The sequence below is a fragment of the Bubalus kerabau genome, chromosome 18, assembly GCF_029407905.1.
Source record: "Bubalus kerabau isolate K-KA32 ecotype Philippines breed swamp buffalo chromosome 18, PCC_UOA_SB_1v2, whole genome shotgun sequence".
NCBI lineage: Eukaryota > Metazoa > Chordata > Mammalia > Artiodactyla > Bovidae > Bubalus > Bubalus kerabau.
Genome location: NC_073641.1, coordinates 34,483,975 through 34,508,113, shown reverse-complemented (window position 1 = coordinate 34,508,113; position 24,139 = coordinate 34,483,975). Strand labels below are relative to the sequence as shown.

At 41.3% G+C, this 24,139-nt stretch overlaps 1 protein-coding gene across 3 annotated transcripts in view; it reads right to left on the bottom strand.

Moving 5' to 3' along the window:
• Positions 1 to 21,637, bottom strand: part of OXCT1 (3-oxoacid CoA-transferase 1) — a 166,749-nt gene extending 145,112 nt beyond the window's left edge. For 2 of the 3 annotated variants that reach the window (XM_055555079.1, XM_055555078.1), the window contains exons 1-3: positions 21,394 to 21,637; positions 9,796 to 9,904; positions 8,008 to 8,098 (exon numbers count right to left, since the gene is read on the bottom strand). In XM_055555079.1, the coding sequence (XP_055411054.1) occupies positions 8,008 to 8,098; positions 9,796 to 9,904; positions 21,394 to 21,471 (278 nt within the window). In that variant the 5' untranslated portion in view covers positions 21,472 to 21,637. The remainder of the gene's footprint in view (positions 1 to 8,007; positions 8,099 to 9,795; positions 9,905 to 21,393) is intronic. The other variant, XM_055555077.1, reaches the window with a different exon arrangement.
• Positions 21,638 to 24,139: the final 2,502 nt, after the last annotated feature.

The window sequence follows — 24,139 nt, the reverse complement described above, 5'->3', positions numbered from 1 at the left end:
GTCTCTCAAGAGTCTTCTCCAATGCCACAGTTCAAAAGCATCAATTCTTCAGAGCTCAGCTTTCTTTTTTCATTTTTAAACTAATTTATTTCTCTTAATTGGAGGCTAATTACTTTAAAATATTGTAGTGGTTTTTCCCAGAGAAGGTAATGGCAACCCACTCCAGTACTCTTGCCTGGAAAATCCCATGGACAGAGGAGCTTGGTAGGCTGCAGTCCATGGGGTCACTAGGAGTCGGACACGACTGAGTGACTTCACTTGCACTTTTCACTTTCATGCATTGGAGAAGGAAATGGCAACCCACTCCAGTATTCTTGCCTGGAGAATCCCAGGGACAGGGGAGCCTGGTAGGCTGCCGTCTATGGGGTCACACAGAGTCAAACACAACTGAAGCGACTTAGCAGCAGCAGCAGCAGTGGTTTTTGCCATACATTGACATGAATCATCCATAGGTGTACATATGTTCCCCATCCTGAACCCCCCTCCCCCCTCCCTCCCCATCCCGGCCCTCAGGGTCATCCCAGTGCACCAGCCCTGAGCACCCTGTCTCATACATCAAACCTGGACTGGCAATCTGTTTCACATATGATAATATACATGTTTCAATGCTGTTCTCTCAAATCAGCTTTCCTTATAGTCCAACTCTCACATACATACATGACTACTGGAAAAACCATAGCTTTGAATAGATGGATCTTTGTTGACAAAGTAATGTCTCTGCTTTTGAATATGCTGTCTAGGTTGGTCATAACTTTCCTTCCAAGGAGTAAGCATCTTTTAATTCCATGGCTGCAGTCACCATCTGCAGTGATTTTCGACCCAGAAAAATAAAGGGTGTCACTGTTTCCACTGTTTCTCCATCTATTTGCCATGAAGTGATGGGACCGGATGCCATGATTTCTGTTTTCTGAATGTTGAGTTTTAAGCCAACTTTTTCACTCTTCTTTCACTTTCATTAAGAGGCTCTTTAGTTCTTCTTCACTTTCTGGGTATCATCTGCATGTGTGAGGTTATTGATATTTCTCCCGGCAATCTTGATTCCAGCTTGTGCTTCTTCCAGCCCAGCATTTCTCATGATGTACTCTGCATATAAGTTAAATAAGCAGGGTGACAATATACACCCTTGACGTACTCCTTTTCCTATTTGCAACCGTCTGTTGTTCCATGCCCAGTTCTAACTGTTGCTTCCTAACCTGCATACAGATTTCTTAAGAGGCAGGTCAGGTGGTATGGTATTCCCATCTCTTTCAGAATTTTCCACTGTTTATTGTGATCCACACAGTCAAAGGCTTTGGCATAGTCAATAAAGCAGAAATAAATGTTTTTTTCTAGAACTCTCTTGCTTTTTCCATGATCCAGCGGATATTGGCAATTTGATCTCTGCTTCCTCTGCCTTTTCTAAATCCAGCTTGAACATCTGAAGTTCACAGTTCATGTACTGTTGAAGCCTGGCTTGAAGAATTTTGAGCATTACTTTACTAGCGTGTGAGATGAGTGCAACTGTGTTGTAGTTTGAGCATTCTTTGGCATTGCCTTTCTTTGGGATTGGAATGAAAACTGACTTTTTCCAGTCCTGTGGCCACTGCTGAGTTTTCCAAATTTGCTGGCATATTGAGTGCAGCACTTTCACAGCATCATCTTTCAGCTCAACTGGAATTCCATCACCTCTACTAGCTTTGTTCACAGTGATGCTTCCTAAGGCCCACTTGACTTCACATTCCAGGATGTCTGGCTCTAGGTGAGTGATTATCTGGGTCATGAAGACCTTTTTTATACAGTAGCACAAGGTTTGTTTGAGCCCTCTGAGCATCTCTGGCAGGAAAGGAGGAAGTGGTTAGACCTTCCCAAACCAAATAACCTAATCTTGGGGAAAATGTTCATGATCAGCCAAGGCAGCCGAGATCTCCCCTTCAAGCCCTTTGGAGCTCTCAGAGCTGTAGCTATCTTGACAAATAAGATGGCACAGCAAAGGAGTCATTTGCCTTTATCTCTGGGTTCAAAACCATTGGTGCAAAACCAGAAATTTTATTCAGAATGAAAAACTGCTCCTGGACCCCCAGAGAATTCCTATATCTGAGCGGTACAGAACTACAGGCATACCTCACCAAACCACCACAGAAAAGCAAACACTGCAATAAAGCAAGTCCTGAAAATTTTGTTTTCCAGTGCATATAAATGTTTATACTATACTATAGTCTGTTAAGTGTGCAATAGTATTTATTATGCCTAAAAATAATGTCAATGCCTTAATTTAAAAATACTTTGTAACAACATTGCAAAGTAACTGTACTCCAGTAAAAATTTTAAAAAATGAAAGCCACAGTGATTCAAAAAAAAATGCATTATTAAAACATGCTAACAATCATCTGAACCTACAGGAAGTCATAATTTTTTTTCAATAATAACATCAAAGACCACTGTCATATGGATACCTAGGCTAATTCATGTTGATGTTTGACAGAAAACAACAAAATTCTGTAAAGCAATTATTCTTCAATTAAAAAATAAATTTAAAAAAAAGATCACTGATCACAGATCACCATAACAAATACAATAATAATGAAAAAGTTTGAAATATTGCAAAAATTATCAAAAAGTGACAGAAGCATGAAGTGAGCAAATTCTATTGGAAAAATGGAGCCAATACACTTGTTTAATGCAGGGTGCCCTGAACCTTCAATTTGTAAAAAGTGCAATGTCTGTGAAATGCAATAAAGCAAAATGCAATAAAACAAGACATACACAAGTATATACAAGTAACAGCATTGTAATCTCATGTACAGGCACATACAGGCATCACCCCTTAACCAAGGATACATGCCAAGACAGTACCAACCCTACAGATGCTATGTACAATCCCCTGGAGAAGAGAATGGCAATCCACTCCAGTGTTCTTACCTAAAAAATCCCACGGTCAGAGAAGCCTGGTGGACTACAGTCCATGGGGTCACAAAAGAGTCAAATACAACTTAGCAACTAAACAACAATACATAGGTATCTTCTTTTCTTATACATGCATATCTATGAGAAAGTTTCATTTATAAATTAGGCACAGTAAGATATTAATAATAATAACTAATTATAAAGTAGAACAATTATAACAGCTGCTGCTACAATTTTAACAGCATATTGTAATAAAAGTTTAGTGAATGTGATCTCTCAAAATATGTTATTATACAAATTTAATACCTTTTTCAGCTTAACTGGGCACTCATCATACACTATGGCTGTAACTTGCAATTTGAGATGCAGCAAGGAAACTAGTACAAACTTCTTTTTTCCTTCTTCACAGTTTCAGGCTGAAGACTCATTCTCACCATACATCTTAGCAATCTCAGCATACGATCATTTTCCTTCCTTATTAAATCAAGAATATTCACCTTTTCACTTTAAAGAAGCACTTCATGGCTTCTCCTTGGCATATCTGAATTACCAGCGTCACTACTCTTGCATCTGGGGGCCATTATTAAGTAAAACAAGCGTTCCTTGAACACAGTCACTGTGATCTGGCAACACTGATGACCATGGATCTGATTATGGAGTAACTAAGGGACTAACCAGTGGACACGGTGGACAAAAGGATGATTCTTGTCCAGGGCAGGACAGAGCAGGAAGGCGTGAGATTTCATCATGCTACTCAAAATAGCCTATAATTGAAAACTCATGAATTGTTTATTTCTGGAATTTTCCATTTAATATTTCCAGATCAAGGTTGATGCCACATATCTCAAACCATGTAAAGCAAAACCATGGATAAGGCGGGGACTGTTGTACATATGTACACATGCTGTATATATGTTGTACATATTACCACTAATTATTAGTCTTCTACACGAAGTGGGGCTGCCCTTGGGAGTTGTCTAAATCCCCACCTTCAAGAACCATAATCTAAAACAACCTTGTCCTGAGGAAATGAAAATGACTAACACAGCACACCTATTCTTTCCTTGACTCTGTGATTTAATTACCTGAAATAAAGTTTACTGTGAAACATTTGCCCATCCAGGTTGTAATTCGTATGTTAAAGTCTTCCAAAAATCAGAGGAACATCTGTGATGTTCCCGCTTTTCTATCAACCCATATCAAAGCACTGATTCATTTCAGTGGTCCTAAAGGAGGGTTTATCTCATCAACATTTAATAGTCAATACTCATAGCAAAGTAAGTGGTACCTCAGGCCAACAAGTCTTAGTGGTCTTTAAAAGCAAACAAATTAAAAAAAAAAAAACCAGACAATTAGAAGTCCTGAGCTTTGGAAGACTTCCAATTCAGGCAGAACTTCTAAAGATGGAGTCTTTTTCTAAAGGAGAAAATAGTCATTACTTCCTTATTTTAAAAAATGAAGTAGAACTGATTTCCAATGTTGTGTTAGTTTCAAAGTGTGGAGCAAAGTGATTTGGTTATATATTCATATACATTCTTTTTCAGTTTCTTTTCCATTACAGGGTGTTTTACAAAATGTTGAATATAGTTCCCTGTGCTATACAGTAGGTCCTTGCTGCTTATCTATTTTATAAATATATACAGTTGTGTGTATCTGTTAAACCCAAACTCATAATTTATCCTCCCCATCTCCTTTCCCCTTTGGTAACCAAAAGTTTGTGTTCTATGTCTGTGAGTCTGTTTCTCTTTTGGAAATAAGTTCTTTTTTTTTTTTTTAATTTTATTTTATTTTTAAACTTTACAAAATTGTATTAGTTTTGCCAAATATCAAAATGAATCCGCCACAGGTATACATGTGTTCCCCATCCTGAACCCTCCTCCCTCCTCCCTCCTCCCTCCCCATACCATCCCTCTGGGTTGTATCATTTTTTTAGATTGAACATATTGGTGATAACCATTACTTCTAATTCCATGCTCTCTCCCTTTACCCCACAACTCACACATGTTTGGTTCTCAAATAAAGACATACTAAGCTGTCCTCCTCATTTATCTGATTCTAATTATCAAAACAAAGCCCTCATCCCTATAAACTTTAAACACCTCTAATTAAGATAATCAACTGCAAAAAAAAAAAGAAAAAAGATAATCAACTGCCAATCAAGGTGTGCCCAGTGCCTTCTTTGACTTCAATGAAGTAGGTTATCAGTACTTACTCTGCATCAAGAATTTACATTAATCTGTACTACTCCCTGTGCTTCTCAGGTGGTGCCAGTGGTAAAGAACCTGCCTGCCAATGAAGGAGATGTAAGAGACATGGGTTCGATCCCTAAGTTGCTAAGATCTCCTAGAGAAGGGAATGGCAACCTACTCCAGTATTCTCACCTGGATAAACTCCAGTATTCTTGCCTGGAGAATCCCATGAACAGAGGAACCTGGTGGGCTACAGTCCATGGGGACACAAAGAGTCAGACATGACTGAAGCATTTTAGCATACATGCATACACTCCTTAGAAGCACTGAGTTATCAGGAAAATTCAACCAAGTATAGATAATCAAAAGTATTTTTAATAAACATTAAGTAAGTTCAAAGGGCACAGGACGTGTTTCAGAAATAACAAGTGACCATGAACAAGTTACTTCCCTATTTATAGAGGGTTTCCCCTGTTAAATGAAGGAACTGGAACATATGGTCTCTATAATCCCATCTAGCTTCAAGTCTCAATGACTCTGAGATTATAGGCTAAGCATAAATAGTAGGAAACAGAAAACTACTCTAGGGATTTCCCTGTGGTCCAGTGGTTAAGACTCCCCACTTCCACTGCAGGGGGCACAGGACTGATCTCTGGTTGGGGAACTAAGATCCTGTATGCTCCATGGTGCAGCTAAAAAATTCAAAAAAAAAAAGAAAATATAAAACTACTCTAAGTAAAAGGATTGGCCTGTAATATACATCAGAGATAATAAATACATATCAGTACACAAAAACAGGCTAACCATCTCCACAGGAATTCAGAAAGGGACAAAATCAATGAAGGCTAGAGCTGTTTTCTAACTGGATATGGCTTCTTTAAGATGGAAAAAGATGTGGATACCCAGAGAAGTGGACAGGCTTCCAAACAAAAATAACAGCATAAAGTCAGCAAAGAAAAAAATGAGCAAGAAACAACTGATAGAACTGGACATGGAACAATGGACTGGTTCCAAATTGGGAAAGGAATACATCAAGGCTCCATACTATCACCCTACTTATTTGACTTATACGCAGAGTACATCATGCGCCATGCTGGACTGGATGAAGCACAAGCAGGAATCAAGACTGTCGGGAGAAATATCAACAACCTCAGATATGTACATGATACCACGCTAACAGCAGAAAGCGAAGAGTATCTAAAGAGCCTCTGATGAAGGTGAAACAGGAGAGTGAAAAAGCAGGCTTAAGACTGAACATTCAAAAAACGAAGATCATGGCATCTGGTCCTATCACTTCATGGCAAAGAGATGAGGAAAAATGCAGTGACAGACTTTATTTTCTTGGGTTCCAAAATCACTGTGGACAGTGACTGCACCCATGAAATTAAAAGATGCTTTCTCCTTGGAAGAAAAGCTATTACAAACCTAGACAGTGTACTAAAATGCAGAGACATTACTTTGCAACAAAGGTCCGTATAGTCAAAGCTATGGTTTTTCCAGTAGTCATGTACAGATGGGAAAGTTGGACCACAAAGAAAGCTGAGCACCAAAGAATTGATGCTTTCAAACTGTGGTGTTGGAGAAGACTCTTGAGAGCTCCTTGGACAGCAAGGAGATGACACCAGTCAATGCTAAAGGAAATCAACCCTGAATATTCATTGGAAGGTCTAATGCTGAAGTTGGAACTCCAATACTTTGGCCACCGGATGTGGCGAGCCAACTCACTGGAAAACACCCTGATGCTAAAAAAGATCGAGGGCAGGAGGAGAAGGAGGCAACAGAAGTTGAGAAGGTTGGGTGGCATCACTGACTCAATGGACATGACTTTGAGCAAATTCTGGGAGACAGTGAAGGGAAGCCTGCCTTGCTGCAGTCCATGGAGTTATAAAGAGTCAGACATGGCTGAGTGACTGAACAACAACAACGACGACGTAGATTAGTTTTGTTGCCTAAATAATCTATGCTATTTCTTCTAAATTGAATTTATGATAATACACTAAACTGCCAAATTAATTAATTTCTTTAATTTTTAAGATCTTTGAAGTCTTTAATTGTTAGAAGAGCTGATAATTTACTATTGTGAATTAAAATGTCCTTTCCCTTGATAACTAAATATATCTTAATATGCAGGCCATTAATCATTAAGATTTTATGGGTCATTGCTGACCATTTTGATATGCAAGCCTACTGTCTTAATGCTGGCTGCATACCCTCCTCTTTCTACCAAGACCAGCAACATTTTTAATGACTGATTATATTCTTCATGTATCTTCTATGGTAAGGTCATAACCAAAAAAAAAGAAACAGATTTCAAATCGATGTCCATCTGCCTTTATAAATAAAGATCTACAATAAGGTACAACATACAATCTCTAAGTTTTAAAATGAAAGGGGGCTTTGCTGGTGGATCAGTGGTAAAGAACCTGCTTGCCAATGCAGGAGACATGGGTTCAATCCCTGATCCAGGAAGATCCCATACGCCTCGGAGCGACTAAGCCTGTGCTTGTCACCTACTGAGCCTGTGCTCTGGAGTCCAGGAGCCACACTACTAGTAGAAGCCCACACGCCCTAAAGCCCATGCTCCACAACTGGAGAGCAGCCCCACCTTGCAACAACTACAGAAAAGCCCGTGCACCAATAAAGACCCAGCACAGCCAAAAACAAAATAAATAACTAAATAAACTTTAAAAAGAAGGGCTTGGTTTGAACATTTTTTTCTTGTGGCATCTCGGTTCCCTGACAAGGGAGCAAATCTGTGCCCCCTGCAGTGGCACCATGGAGTCTTAATCATTGGAATGATAAAACTATCTTCTGATCCTTAAGCTCACTGCTCCTGTCAATGAAGAAATATTTCACTTCACTGACAGACTTCATTTCAATATTATGAAGGATTATCATTTCTTTCAAGTCAATTGTTTTAAAAACACACACTTACCCAGCATTGTTGCTGACTGCAGTTAGTCCTTTTACTCCAGTCTTTAGCAAAGCTCCTATAAGATTCTCTGGAATTCCACATAACCCAAAACCTATAATGGGCCAAGAAGATAAATAATTTTATGTAGAGGGTAATTTTCTTCCAAGGAAATGTATCTGTTACTCTTTAAAAAAAAAAAGAAAAATGTACCAGCACATTATTAGACCTACTATGCAAATGCACAGATATATCTCAGCAACTTAAGAAGTGGTCATAGACAGTAAAAAGATCAACAGTTGCCATGAATTTGAGGGGTTGGGGGATATGAATACACAGAGTACAGAAGTTTTCATGAGCAGTGAAATACTTCGTATGACAATATAATGATATGTATATATGTCATTATACTTTGGTCCAAACCCATAGAATGCGCAACATTATTTACTTCATTAAAGTGAACCCTAAGGTGAACTGTGGATGTTGGTGATTATGTCAATGCAATTCATTCTTGGTTAAAAAAAAAAAAAAGTACCATTCTGTTGATAATGGCTATGCATGTATGGGGAAGGAGTATATGGGGAATTTCTGTACCTTCCTGTCAATTTTATTATAAACCTAAAACTGCTTTGAGAAAAAGTTTCCAAAAAGAAAAAAATTAACACTCAGGATAGACATTTTTGGAAAAACTTGTGTTTCACTTATATATGTATACATATTACATACATGTATGTTTGTTGGATTGTGATGTAAAATGTGTTTTTAGATCAAAAAAGTTTGCAAGTCACTTTATTAAAGTTCTACTGGCAAAACAAAGCGCAAATAAACCTCAAAAAAAATGAAATAAAATAAATGGCCATATAGCTATCTCCAAATGTTTTACATCATTATATAGCATCAGATATCACTGCCAAGTCCTTGATTCATAAGTATAAAGCCAAGTGCAATGTATTAATACAGCCAGCTACACATTGTTCTTCTTGCACTTAACTACATATTTGTTATTTTCCCACTTTAAAATTGAACCTTTACACAGTTACTTTTTCAATCATGTTTGTTTTACATTCCTGGGTAGATTCTGCAGATCTAGAAGCCTAAGCCAATGACTTTCATTTCTTTTACACAATTCCTCAAACGGTATTAGGTCTAAAATTCAATGACTGCTGAGTTGAATGAATGAATGAAGAGCAGCCCTAAAAATAATCTTTGATTTTTATGACCAAGGCCTAGAAATCCAAAGAAACGTATAAGAATCAGGCAACAAGTTTAATGAGTGTGAGAGAGGGGTGCTAAAAGACATTCTAAACAAAAAGAAGCAATAGAACTTGAGAGGCTCACTAACAGATAGATGTGGATGTGCTCTCTAGGTTCCAAAATGAGGAGGAACAAAAGGAATGGCCAGTGTGGGCTGCTGAGATACATGCAAACTTTTTTTTATGCAAACGTTTTAAGGTAAGCAGAATTCCCAAGTATCTAGGGATTTTTCAAAGCCACTAATTAAGATATCCCCATTTAAGGTGTCAGCTTTTCAAGTAATAGGAAAAGAAATAGAAAAGGAAAGAAAAGGTCAGATATAAAGTGCTAAACCTTGCTAAACTTTCAGAAAGGGGACACTATAATAAAAAATAGATAATATGTAATAAATAAATTAAAATAAGATAAAGAATCGACAACTAAACAATAAAATAACTGGCATTTCTAATAATTGGCATTTATTAACAAAGTAATAAAATAATTAGCCTTTCTAATCACCTCACCATTGTGATTTCCCTGCTTTGCGAAAATCAAAAGGAAAACAATACTATTACTCACCACCAACCAGTATTGTTGCACCATCAGGAATGTCTTTTACCGCTTCCACTGGGTCTGCATAAAATTTGGTATGGTGACGTGTGCTAGTTGAAAAGTAGCAAATACATCCCTAAAACATTAAAAAACATTTTTAAGTGAACAAGAATTTGGAAATTTATGTTTATTTTGCATGTATATGAATATATTCAATTATTATATATACAAGGATAATTTCACTAGCTTGTCTTTGAAAGAGTGGGGCTGTAAGTAGTTCATCTTAAGAGTAGGATGGACTGAGACTTCCCTGATGGTCCAGCGGTTAAGACTCCAGCCAGGCTCCCAATGCAGAGGACTCAGGTGAAATCCCTGGTTAGGGAACTATATCCACATGCTGAAACTAGAGTTCACGTGCCACAACTAAAGATCCTGCATGCCACTATTTACAATAGGCAGAACATGTTAGCAACCTAGATGCCCATCGACAGGTGAATAGATAAAGAAGTTGTGGTACATATACAGAATGGAATATTACTCAACCATAAAAGGAACAAAATGAGGTCATTTGTAGTGATGTGGATGAACCTCGAGTCTGTCATACACAATGAAAGAAGTCAGAAGGAGAAAAACAAATATTAGCATATAGATATGGAATCTAGAAAAATGAACCTATCTGCAAGGTAGGAATAGAGACACAGATACAGAGAACAGACTTGTGCACACAGAAGGGAAAAACAAAGGCAGGACAAACAGAGAGTAGCACCGACATATATATGCTACCATGTGTAAAACACAGCTAGTGGGAAGCTGCTGTAAAACACAGAGAGCTCAGTGTGGTGCTCTGTGATGACCTGGAGGGGTGGGGTGGGGGCGGGGAGGGAAGCTCAAGAAGGAGGGGATATATGTTATGTATACTTATAGCTGATTCACTTCGCTGTACAGCAGAATCTAACACGATATTGTAAAGTAATAATCCTCCAATTTTAAAAAATCCTATGGTAAACCATAATGGAAAAGAATATTTAAAAAAATAATGTGTGTGCTATATATGTGTGTGTGTGTGTGTGTGTAACTGAATTACTTTACTGTATGACAGGAATTAACACACGGCAAATCAAACATACTTCAATAAAAATAAATAAGGAAAAAGAAAAGATATTGTGTGTGGCAACTAAGACCCAGAGTAGCCAAATCAATAAATATTTAACAACAACCAAAAAAAAAAGAGTAGGGTGGACATACTCTATTCACAAATTACCACCAGAATCCCCTTATGATCCATATCTTCTATTACATAAGGAAAACTCTGTGTCATTTGGGGCCCCTACAAAGAGTAAAAGAAAGTAGATACTGTGTATGATGGGACTCAAATTCACAGTATCAGGGTCAATATCGATTTTTGATAGCAATACAACCAACAAATATTTCCTGAGAACCCATATGTGCCAAATACTCGGCTATTTATTCCAACCTAGTAAGTATTAAGATACAACTGCTGCTCTCAATATTATAAATACTACAGATTTGGCCTTGATCCAATCTTGGGTATCAAAGAATACCTCTGGAAGAGACAAGAACAGCACACAAAAAACTCATTCCCTTCTGGAGCCTAGAGTTTATGGATGCCAGAGAAAAACAGCAAACTGTTAACTCCAAGAGGGGCACGGCCAGCCTCATCACGGTGTACTACCTGGTGCAAGCCAAGCTATCTGGCGTGCATTCACCATCAGCTTCAAACTGTTTCCCTCTTTACACTTCACTCACAGTATGAAGAGGAAAAATGACACAGTCGATTGAGTTGCAATCAATCACTCATACTTAACATCATCTCTCCTTTATTCTCATTATATAGTCAACCTAAAAATAGAGGGATTTCTCAGTGGCTGAGGGGTAAAGAATTTGCCTGCCAAGCAGGAAACAGAGAAAATGTGGGTTCGATCCCCGGGTTGGGAAGAACCCCCTGGAGGAGGAAATGGCAACCCACTCCAGTAGTCTTGCCTGAAAAATCCCATAGACAGAGGAGCCTGGTGGGCTACAGTCCATGGAATTGCAAAGAGTGAGACACAACTGAGCACGCATACATAAAACGAGAGGGGGTAGAGAGAATGACTGGAGAAGGCAATGGCACCCCACTCCAGTACTCTTGCCTGGAAAATCCCATGGATGGAGGAGCCTGGTAGGCTGCAGTCCATGGGGTCACTAAGAGTCGGACATGACTGAGCGACTTCACTTTCACTTTTCACTTTCATACATTGGAGAAGGAAATGGCAACCCACTCCAGTGTTCTTGCCTGGAGAATCCCAGGGACGGGGGAGCCTGATGGGCTACCATCTATGGGGTCGCACAGAGTCGGACACGACTGAAGCGACTTAGCAGCAGCAGCAGCAGAGAGAATGACACCTGACTCCTGAGACACTGCCCCTTAACTAGCCCATCGATGTTGTAAGCTCACATCCATACCTATCAGAGCCTCCTAGACAGAGAACCCCAGGGGATCAAAGTAAAAGCATAAATGGGTGCTCTCATTTTTTTCTCCCTCCAAAATCTCCTTTCATAAAAAGTATCAGTTCAGTAAAGTTCAGTTCAGCCACTCAGTTGTGTCTGACTCTGCGACCCCATGGACTGCAGCATGCCAGGCCTCCCTGTCCATCACCAACTCCCAGAGTTTACTCAAACTCATGTCCACTAAGTCAATGATGCCATCTAACCATCTCATCCTCTGTCATCCCCTTCTCCAGCATCAGGGTCTTTTCAAATGAGTCAGTTCTTTGAATCAGGTGGCCAAAGTATTAGAGTTTCGGCATCATCATCAGTCCTTCCAATGAATATTCAGGACTGATCTCCTTTAGGATGGACTGGTTGGATCTCCTTGCAGTCCAAGGGATTCTCAAGAGTCTTCTCCAACACCACAGTTCAAAAGCATCAATTCTTCGGCACTCAGCTTTCTTTATAGTTCAACTCTCACATCCATACATGACTACTGGAAAAACCATAGCTTTCACTGCTGCTGCTGCTAAGTCGCTTCAGTCGTGTCTGACTCTGTGCAACCCCAGAGACAGCAGCCCACCAGGCTCCGCCGTCCCTGGGATTCTCCAGGCAAGAACACTGGAGTGGGTTGCCATATTCTTCTCCAATGCATGAAAGTGAAAAGTGAAAGTGAAGTCACTCAGTAAGTGTCCGACTCTTTGTGACCCCATGGACCGCCCCCTACTAGGCTCCTCCATCCATGGGATTTTCCAGGCAAGAGTACTGGAGTGGGTTGCTATTGCCTTCGGACCTTTGTTGGCAAAGTAATGTCTCTGCTTTTTAATATTCTGTCTGCTGCTGCTACTGCTGCTGCTAAGTCGCTTCAGTCATGTCCAACTCTGTGCGACCCCATGGACTGCAGCCTACCAGGCTTCTCTGTCCATGGGATTCTCCAGGCAAGAACACTGGAGTGGGTTGCCATTCTGTCTAGGTTGGTCATAAAAAGTGTCAATTAATACAAAAGGTAGAAAAGGAAATGGCAACCCACTCCAGTGTTCTTGCATAGAGAATTCCATGGACAGAGGAGTCTGGTGGGCAAGACCCCCTGGGGTTGCAAAGAGTAGGACACAACTGAACAACTAACACACAACACAAAAGGAGATTAAGAAACTATACTGAAAGTCCAATGAGATCTGCAAAGGTATAGGTGCTAAATGACCTTTGTTCTTTTAAATTGCAACCTTGGTCAAGGTCAGATGAGGAAGAGTGGTTTACTGTGGCACATTGCCCACACAAAGGGAAATAGGCAGAGGTGGGGATAGGAAGGAAAGAGCGTGAACCACCAACAGCGGTCTCCTCTGTCCTATACTCAAGTAACAGGGATTTACTTGATTCTGTTTTAACACACACATATATATGAAAATATGTTTTTAATCTTAGAACTTAAAACTTTGATAGCCTAATGAGGCCAACACATATATCATAAAATGAAACTGAGGATATCTCCTAGAAAACAGGGGCTTCCCAGGTGGTACAGTGGAGACACAAGAGATGGGGATTCGATCCCTGGGTTGGGAAGATGCCCCTGAGAAGGAAATGACAACCCATTCCAGTATTCTTGCCTGGGACATCTTAAGGACAGTCTGGCAGGCTACAGTCCATAGGGTGGCAAACAGTCAGACACAACTGAGCACACATGCATGCCTAAAAAACAGAGAAGAGAAAAATACACACGTATCTAATCCAACCAACTCATTTTACAAGTGAAGTTTCTGAAGATATAAGGATCTTGTAATTTACCTTGCACTGTTAAAGCAAGACCAGTTCCCAGGTTTAGCCTTCTATCACTGGGGCCCTCTACCACAATATGTTCCTCTCTGTCCTTTTCAAAAATCCTCAGTCTTATACTACTTCTATTTTATTACTTATGTACAACAAACCTTTATGAGTGTCTTATTTTTTCATGAAGAACTCTTGTTTTCCTTATTTTCAGTGAAAGGTAAAGAGGGCCTTAGTAGGAAGAGGAAGAAAGTTAAAAATTTTGGGGGGTAAAACTGCTGAAGACTGAAAATTCTCTCAATATGACCGTACACTCTAGTAATCTAACACAATTATCTATTAATGTTTCCAAACTTATAGCTCCTCTGACATTTTTTACTGTAGTTAAAATTGGTTGTTGTTGTTCAGTAGTGTCCAGCTCTTTGCTATCTCATGGACTACAGCATGCCAGACTCCCTGTCCTTCAATATCTCCCGGAGTTTGCTCAAACTCATGTCCAGTCCATTGAGTCGATGATACGATCCAAACATCTCATCCTCTGTTGCCCTGTTCTCCTCCTGCCCTCAATCTTTTCCAGCATCAGGGTCTTTTACAACGAGTTGGTTTTTTGCATCAGATGGCCAAAGTACTGGAGCTTCAGTTTCAGTATCAGTCCTTCCAATGAGTATTCAGGATTGACTTCCCTTAGGATTGACTTGGTTTGATCACCCTGCTGTCCAAGGGACTCTCGAGAGTCTTCTCAACCACCACAATTCAAATGGCAAGCCATTCCAGTATTCTTGCTGGAAGAACCCCATGAACAGTATGATTCATTACAAACAGTCATAAATTACTGAGAAGCGGACTTACCTGGTGGTCCAGGGGTTAAGACTGAGCTCCCAGTGCAGGGGGCCCAAGTTTGAACCCTGGTCAGGCAACTAGATCCAACCTGCCACAACTAAAAGTTCGCATGCTGTGATGAAGATCAAAGGTCCCAAGTGCCACAACTCAGACCCACAGCAACCAAATACATATGTAAATCATTTTTTTTTAATTACTGAGACTCTTGTGCCACATCTCTCCCCAAAACAACCTCAGAAGTATTTTAGAAAAAACCCAAGTGTTTCACATTTACCCAGACAATCAAAAGCTTAAAAGCAATAAACTAATTCGTATTTTCAGAGAATGTGAGAAGGACTCAAGATAATAAAGAATTTACAGGTACTCAGCATTGGTCTGTTCACTTTGCATATGTTCAGTTAACAATATTTGTTGATATGTATTATCTATTTATTATAACAACATTTGATATCTATTGACTGAGAAAGAGTGGCATAATGGGCCACACTCTATTAATCTCAGTCTAAAATATCCTTGTTTCAAATGCCAGTAGAAGTATTAACTGGAGAAAATTACTTAACTTCTGAGCCTCTTTTTTTGGCGGGTGGAGGGGGGGTGGCAGTGACATTAAGTTTACAAAAGTGAAAGTTGCTCAGTCATGTCCAACTCTTTGTGACCCCATGGACTATACAATCCATGGAATTCTCCAGGCCAAAATACTGGAAAGGGTAGCCTTTCCCTTCTCCAAGAGATCTTCCCAGCCCATGGATCAAACCCAGGTCTCCGGCATTGCAGGTGGATTCTTTACCAGTTGAGCCACAAGGGAAGCCCAAGAATATTGGAGTGGGTAGCCTATCCCTTCTCCACCGGATCTTCCCGACCCAGGAATCAAACCAGGGTCTCCTGCATTGCAGGTGGATTCTTTACCAACCGAGCTTTCAGGGTTTACAAAAAGATGATCATTTTTTTTTAATTCCTGTCAATGATTTCCATATAATTAGACATGTAATTGTATCACATAAGACACTCTTCTTAATATTTTTTTTAAAAAAAAGCATGATACAAACGATGATAACTGTTTCCCAGGGATATAGTACAGATCAAACAATTATGTATTATTATTATTAAGCTAAGAAGCACTTAGCCCTGAGCCTGGATTACAGAAGATACCCAGGGGATATGATCTTCGCTTAGGAAATGCAACCTTTTCTCCATTCCCCACCAGGGCAGTAAGATTAACCTGACATTGATTGGGAATTTAATTTTCATTTTTAACCTCCCCACTCTACCCTCCACGCATGCAAAAACAGACACATTACTGCTTTTACAAAGAATTTAACATGATCCATACTATAGCCAATTAATCCAAGCAATCTTTGTTGGGGGTTTTGAAAAAAAAAAAATGAGCGCCAGCTTTAAGATTACTTTAATGTAATTATTTTATTTGCAATCAAGCTGCCAGTGTAAGTATCCAAAGATTATTGGGCAAACAGCAATATGAACTGCAGGCAGTGGGACAAAGAGGAAGCACGATGCCTGAGGCCAGTTACCACAGAAAGTTTGCTGTGGATCTTCAAGGCCATAAGTCCAGCGAACTGCCCACAATCTGGGAGGCAGCACCCCTGAGAAAGCCTTGGAATCTGTTCTCTGACACACATACTCCTTGCCCACTATCCCTTCCCACATTCCCTGCTTCTGGTGGTCAAGAAACAGACACCCAACACCTTCCAAGAATTGGCAGGGAGGTGGGGAGAAATATGTTTCTAATCACCTATCTTAATTCCTATGATAACCGAATTCAAGTAGAGCTCTAAACTGCTCTACCTTCTACTATATTTTAAATATTAAAATAATGATGTGAAAAAACCCAAGCATCATCTGCTACAAAAATAAGGAAATAAATAAAATAAGCTTCAACTTTGCAGAAGTTACCTAAAAGAATGAAGAGTAATGAACACTGTACAGCTTTGACAGCTACTGATTCTAGGAGTAATTTTGTTTTTCCACTGAGATCTTCCTTTACACTAACATAATATATTTTGTTTTGTTTTTCCACCCTCCTACCTTCTGCAAAATTCCATCTCATTGTTGCCATTAGTTTCTGCTAACACTACTGAGGGAAAGAAATAATAATGATTCAGTACATAATGAAGCTAAGAAATAAAATTCTTACAGTGCAAAATTGTTTTCTATTAAATCTAGTTCTTTCAAAATCTTCTCCCTCTTCCCACTTTGTTCTCATCTTCAAATTCTTACACTGAATCTTTGAGATCAGATTCTACTGTGGAGCCTAAGTTTTATCTCATGACTTCCCAATCCAGAACTCCTTCCTTTCTAACCACTTCTACCACTAATTCTTTCCCCTAAATTTCTCTTTTTTCTGTCATTCAACACTCCAGAACTTAGTGAAATGAAAATGTACTTCACTTTGAAGATGTCTGAGGGAAAATTCACAAACCACACTGTGTTTTTTTAAACAAATTTTATCTTAATGATAGGAACTATACACCTACATGCTCTCTCCCTTGTCACCCTATAGTTAAATATATCAGGACACAGAAAGATTGACATTGCCCAGGTCAGTCTCAAAATTGGATATATAGATATAGAAGTGGGGAGGATAGGCCATCTGGAGAGAGGTTCAGAGAACACCATTAGAAGGAAAGGGCATTAACATGTAAGTGGATATACACAGTTTTACAAGGAGAGCATGGCATTACTGCCAAAAGGAAGTAGTGACATGTGCTAAAATGCTTTAGGTATCCAGCACCGGACCAGTGTTGACCAAAGATGGACACTGTCATGAATAATTAATCACTCACTTATGACACAAATGAATCACAAGGAGCTCACAGGAGTTGCTGACACGGGGCAGTGCTCTGCAGCAATAGCATACTTATTCCAATTTGGAGGGCTGCCCTGAAGCACTCTGAAGGATCATAGATGAAGAAGCAATGCATTCTGCTTGGCAGATCAGAAAGTGTAAAAGTGTGCTGAGACTTAAAAAAAAATAATAAGGGTTTGGATTCCAGAAAGGGGGAGCTGCTTGAGCAAAGGTACCAAGATGTAGCTGCTGCTGCTAAGTCACTTCAATCGTGTCCGACTCTGTGTGACCCCATAGACGGCAGCCCACCAGGCTCCCCCGTCCCTGGGATTCTCCAGGCAAGAAAACTGGAGTGGGTTGCCATTTCCTTCTCCAATGGATGAAAGTGGAAAGTGAAAGGTAAGTCGCTCAGTCGTGTCCGACTCTCAGCGACCCCATGGACTGCAGCCTACCAGGCTCCTCAGTCCACGGGATTTTCCAGGCAAAAGTACTGGAGTGGGGTGCCATCCCTTCTCCGACCAAGATGTGGAAAGACTGTGTTTTCAAGGGCATGTAGGATCACACTGGAGAGAAGCTCATGAAGATCAGGCTGGTAAGGGAGTCAGGGCAAGTTGCAAAAGGCCTTAAAGACAACACTAGAGAGCTTCAACTTCATCCTTCAATGAGGAAAGGACAGCAAAGTGTTTTGTTTTGTTTTGTTTGAAACAGAGATGTCACAACTCTCATACAAAAACCTGAATCAGGAAAGTGGCAGGGGAACTCATTCTTTCATTCACTCCTCTATTTGTTCTAAAATACCCATTCTGGTGCCTCAGCTGGAAAAGAATCCACCTGCAGTGTGGGAGACCTGGGTTCGATCCCTGGGTTGGGAAGATCCCCTGGAGAAGAGAAAGGCTACCCACTCCAGTATTCTGACCTGGAGAATTCCAAGGACTGTATAGTCCATGGGGTCACAAAGAGTCAGAGACACTGAGCAACTTTCCCTTTCATACTTAATACTGAGACTAGAGAGTTAACAAACAAATAAACTCACAAGCATAGTCTCTGCTCTAATGAAACTTACAAGGATAGCAGCCACTAAATAACTACAAAATTATTACACATGACACTGGTAATCAACTGCAAGTTAAAGAAAGGAGCAGAGGAGAGAATGGTTCTAAATTTCTAGCTTACATTCTGGATGGATACCGGTGCTGTTACCCATAATAAAAACAAACAAGGAAGGAAAATGCCACGTTACAGCTGGTTCATTTTTGATCAGAAAGACCTGAGAAGTACTGAGTGACATGAACCAGTAAGTTGTACTGGAAGGAAGGCAGTTCAGGAGAGTCTGGGGTTGGAGATAAATCTGGAAAAGATGGTTTTCAAAGAAGAGAAATAGCTAAAGTGTTAATGGTAGTTTTAAGATTTTTATTTTCAGTAATAATTTTCTATAGTGAATGGAAAATAGTATTAAACATACCCTCCAAAACAATCATGGACTAAGGAAGATGGAAGATACCTTTGGGTAGTCTGTTTAGGTCAAAGCCAATGCCACTGGCTCTGCAAATGCAGTCCTCAGACCAGCAGATTTACTATCTGGGAACTAATTAACGCAAAGTACTGAGCTCTTACCAGGACCTACTAAATGGGAAACTTAGGATGAACACAGCCATCTATTTGATAAAGCCTCCAGGTAATTCTGATGCACACTCAAGTCTGGAAGACATGTTTATCACAAACAAACAAGAAAAAAAAAAAACTACCTCATTTTACCTGTTGGTTATATTTAGTAAAAAAATCTATGTCCTCAAGGTTACTCCATAAGTTTGCCCACAGTGTTTTCTCACCCACATAGGAAATGTGTTGAGTGTCTATTCTATGCATGGCAGTGCGTAATGCTCAGAGAGATGGAGAAAAAGGCATACAATATGGTCTGCAAATTTCATCTGGTTATGAAGATGATGTCTACACGTTCAAAAAGTTAAACAAGTATGCAAGTGTTACAGTTAACGCAAGTAGGAGGTGAAGATTTAAGGGGTAAACACTAAGGGATTTAAGTGCCAAGTGCTGGAGGAACACGGAGAAAGGGGAGCTGGACCTACAATCAACAAATACTGAAGGAGAGATGAGATACAGGAAAACCCATAATTTGTAACTCGGCCATCTAAGAAGACGTTTGCTGGGCTTTGGGAATAGTTTAATAATACAATAAGAAAATAAGTAAATTACACTTAGGCAAATAAGTAACTAGCAGGGCTTCCCAGGTGGCCCAGGGGTAAAGAATCTGCCTGACAATGCAGGAGACACAAGAGACGTGGGTTCGATCCCTGGGTCGGGAAGATCCCCTGGCATAGTAAATAGCAACCCACGCCAGTATTCTTGCCAGGAAAATTCCATGAACAGAGGAGCCTGGCGGGCTACAGTCCATGGGGTCGCAAAGAGTTGGACACGACTGAGCATGCACACACAACTAAGTGCCAAAACAAGGAATGTCATTAACCTTGGCCCAAGGAGGTCGCTGTGTCCCGATTTGCACTCGTTTCAGCGCCCACAGCAATGACAGAAGGTCGAGCTCCCTTCTAACAATGCTTTACAAATCCAAAGCTATCTGCAATTATCAAAATGCCTCCTAACAGGCATTTTTGTGTATATCTTTCCAGTTCTTAATCACCATCTAGCACTCACCTACCGGGCTTTGTCACAGCCCCTCTCCGTTCACCACTCTCAGAGTGGATGCCAGTAAGATGCCCCAACAATGGGGAAGAAGAGGAGTTCCTTGTGAGGAGGTAAGTGTTCAAGGCACACTTTTAAGCTCAGAACTATTATTCAAAAACATCACTTTTCTTTGTCTCTTCCAAGGAAAAGGCTCCCGTGGTGACGGAAGTAGCGGAGGTAAGCTAGTCTCCTATACTCGTCACTCTGGTCCTGTCCGAGGACTCCAGATAAGAACCGCACCGGGGCGAGGGCTTACAAGCGGGGACAGGACACGCGGGGAAAAAAGACGACACAGCCCACAGTCGCAGCGCGAGGGCCTGGAGATACTACCGTTCGTGAAGAGTTTGCAGTGAGAGTGGACAACGTTTGCAAAGAACTTTGAAAACGGAAATCCCAAGGAGCCTCAGAAGAAAGGGATGCCCGCGCTCGAAGCCCGCGTCCTGGCACCGCCAGACCTCCACAGGCTACTCGGCGTGGCGAGGTAAACGCGCCGGCAAGCGCTCCAGTCCCGGTTCCGCTTCCCCCCGCCAAGGTGCAGCGCAGCCCCGGGAGGAGAAGAAGGGGCGTTCCACCCCCTTGGCGGCAAACGCGAGCCGACCCCTGGCTAGCCCAGCCCTCAGTTCCGGGCCTGTAGAGGGGCCTCCGCCCCGAGATCCCCAATTCGGAGCGCAAACCTACCCCTTGCAGCCGTCGCCCTTTGCCCTCCTTAAGCCGGCGAACCCTCCCGGTCCCGTTCCTGCCGCCAAAGCCCCTTCCCAAGAAACTGCCCACGAAACGGAGACGCGGGCCAGGGCCTCTCCGCGAACTTCTGTGCCTCGTCTCGCCTCACTGGGGAAGCAGGTGCAGAACCAAGTCAAGGAGGCCAGGCGGAGAAGCAGCGAGGCAAGGAGGCGTCGGCGCGCCTCGGGGCCCTGGGTACTGCGCCCAGATGCCGGCTCCCGGGCTGGAGAGGTTGGGTGTGGGCAGACAAAAAAAAAACGCTCAGGCTTTCGTCCGCGTTCTTCCGGGCGCGGCCTTGCTCTTCACCTGCACTTTACCTTGGACCAGACGCCCGCTGAGGGGAGAGAGGAGGCGCAGAACCGCAGGCGCGAGGAGAGGCGTGCGAGAGTTGCCATGCTGGGGTGGGCGCAGGCCGGGCCGCAGCGCGCGTGTGAGTGTGTCCACTGACGCCGCCGGGCCGCCGCGTCACGGGACAGGAGGAAAAGGAAGGCGCACGGGGGGCGGGCTGGAGGCTCGATAGCGCTGCGGTGACGTCGTGGGTCCTCTGGCGCCGGGGCTTGGCAGACGGAGCAGCGAGGATGGGAGGGGCTCGCGGGCGGGGCGGGTCGCGGGGGAAGGTCCCGGCCTGGCGGCGGTCGGATACATCACGCGGTTGGGCGTGCCTTGATCTGCCCCGGTGCGCTCATTTACCGCAGCAGCCGGTAGGGTGCGAGCGGTCATGGGTAACTGTCTTTGCCAAGGTCCGGGGTAGGTCTTGGCCTAGTGTTCGGGCGGTGGAGCCTGTTGCTCTTTCTTATCAGTGTCTGGAACCTGTGGAGGCTGCAAAGGTGGACCCGCCTTGAGGCCCTTCCCCATCTGTGCACAACGTTCCCACGTCTAACGTTTCTCAGTCTTTTCTCCCCACACCCGTCCTCGCTTGTGTAAGAGTAAGTTTGCTCTGAGAATCAGCCGGGAGCCGTCTGCCCTGAGATATGATCAGACAGGCCGCATCAAGATGGTCCCTGGTAAAGAAGGCTAGACAAGGACTGGCCCTCCGGGACCGGATGTAGGCCCAACTTTTCCCCGCTCGGCATCATCCAAGTCTACCTTGTTCAGGATCTTCGGACACTGGACTACTGGAAAACCCTGAGATTACTCACCAGATGCAAACATGCAGCTGGTAATCCCTTTGACAGATCTGAGACAAATTTCCTAACTTTACTAAGCCTGCAAATTAAAACTGTTAATACTACTCAGAACTGTTGTAAAGATTACATGAGGTAATTCATGCAAGGCTTCTGGCTCCATTATAAACACCCAATAAATCTTAGGCGTTATTCTAAGTTTATTCAAGTTGCAATGGTGCGTTGATACGGCACATATATTCAATCCAAGCCGTATCTTTTAGCCAGCTAGCTCCTTGAAGACCTGAGCCAAGTCAGGTTTCTTCAAAACCATCTATGCTCTTAGTAGCTGGAGGGAAGGACCAAGTGAAAAGTCCATAATCATTTTATTTGATTAAGGGCTGACCAAAGGAACTTGGTTGTTAGTTTTAAACCAAAGCAAAGCAAACACAAAAATTAAATGAGCCCATAGCTTCCTTAGCAAGTACACTGAGATTCAAATGGACAGTTGGTCCAGTTTAAAGTCTGTCCATCAAAGTGCTTGCCCTTTCATGCTATTCTTTCAACTCCGAAGTTTTTCATTTTTCCTATAAATACTATAATTTTAATTAAAGTCATTGAGGGAACAAAATACCAAGTTAAATTGTCCAACTACATGAGGAGAAATTAACTTTGCATTGCCCAATATTTTCAACACATAAGAAATCGGATGGAGGGGAAATCCAAGTATTAGAACTAAAAAGTTCCATTGCTAGTCGTAATACAGTATATAACATTTATTGTGCTGTAGCTGATAGAATGTGAAAAATCTATCCTCACAGCTGGGTCTGCTTTTCCATTTTTGCCCTTCCACAGGGCACATGAAATGGAAAATAGCATTAGTAACTTTGTCAAACTGTGGTCATATGACACACTCTTCTTGGCTGGTCTCAGTCTGTTGCTCCTGGCTGAGGAAAAGATGCATATTTTTAGTATTACTCTGTGTGACTCTAAATCTTGTGAAGAAAATCAGCCTCGTTACTTTGTGGTCAAAACACATTATTATTTTTTGGTGACTCTATGGTTCTGTTTTGTACTTTATAAATAAAACATGAGTATCTTCAACTGGAACAAATTATTGAAAAGTTGTTCTGTACAGATTTTCCTTCTGGTTCCACAAAACCATTTTAAATTTAATCAGTTTGAAATCAACTTTTTAAAAATATCTTAATTTTTCTGAACTAATAAGAATAGCTCCCTTTTGTTTAAGGAGCAGTTTGTGACAAATATATATCATATTCTGGAAACTTTCCTTCAGGTAATCTTGTAGTGCTTAACTTCCACAGTCTTAAAATGGGGGAATTGAATTGAATTCAAAGCTTTTAAACAAATGATCTGATTTTAGACACGCAATAGGAAAGTTTATTTTGTATTATGTTATATATAAAAATACATATATTTTATACATATATTGCATTTATTAGTATTTTTACATTTTTTAATTTCAAAATTGATTTTATTGAAATCAAAACAGTGTCATTAACTGTACATAATAAATGGCTCAGTCAGTAAAGAGTCTGCCTGAAGTGCAGGAGACCTGGGTTCAATCCCTGGGTAGGGAAAAATCCCCTGGAGGAGGAATTGGCAACCCATTCCCAGTATTCTTGCCTGAAAAATCCCGTAGGTGGAGGAACCTGGTGAGCTTCAGTCCATGGGGTCACAAAGAGTCAGACACGACCGAGTGATTAACACTTTCACTTTTCAATAAACTATTATATATGTGTGTGTGTGTGTGTGTTAGCAACTAAGCACATACATCTATGTATACTTATACAAAAACATTCCCCTCCCTTTATGGCTCACACACTGAAGAATCTGCCCGCAGTGCAGGAGACCCGAGTTCAGTCCCTGGGTTGGGAAGGTCCCCTGGAGTAGGAATTGTCAACCCATTCCAGTATTCTTGCCTGAAAAATCCCATAGA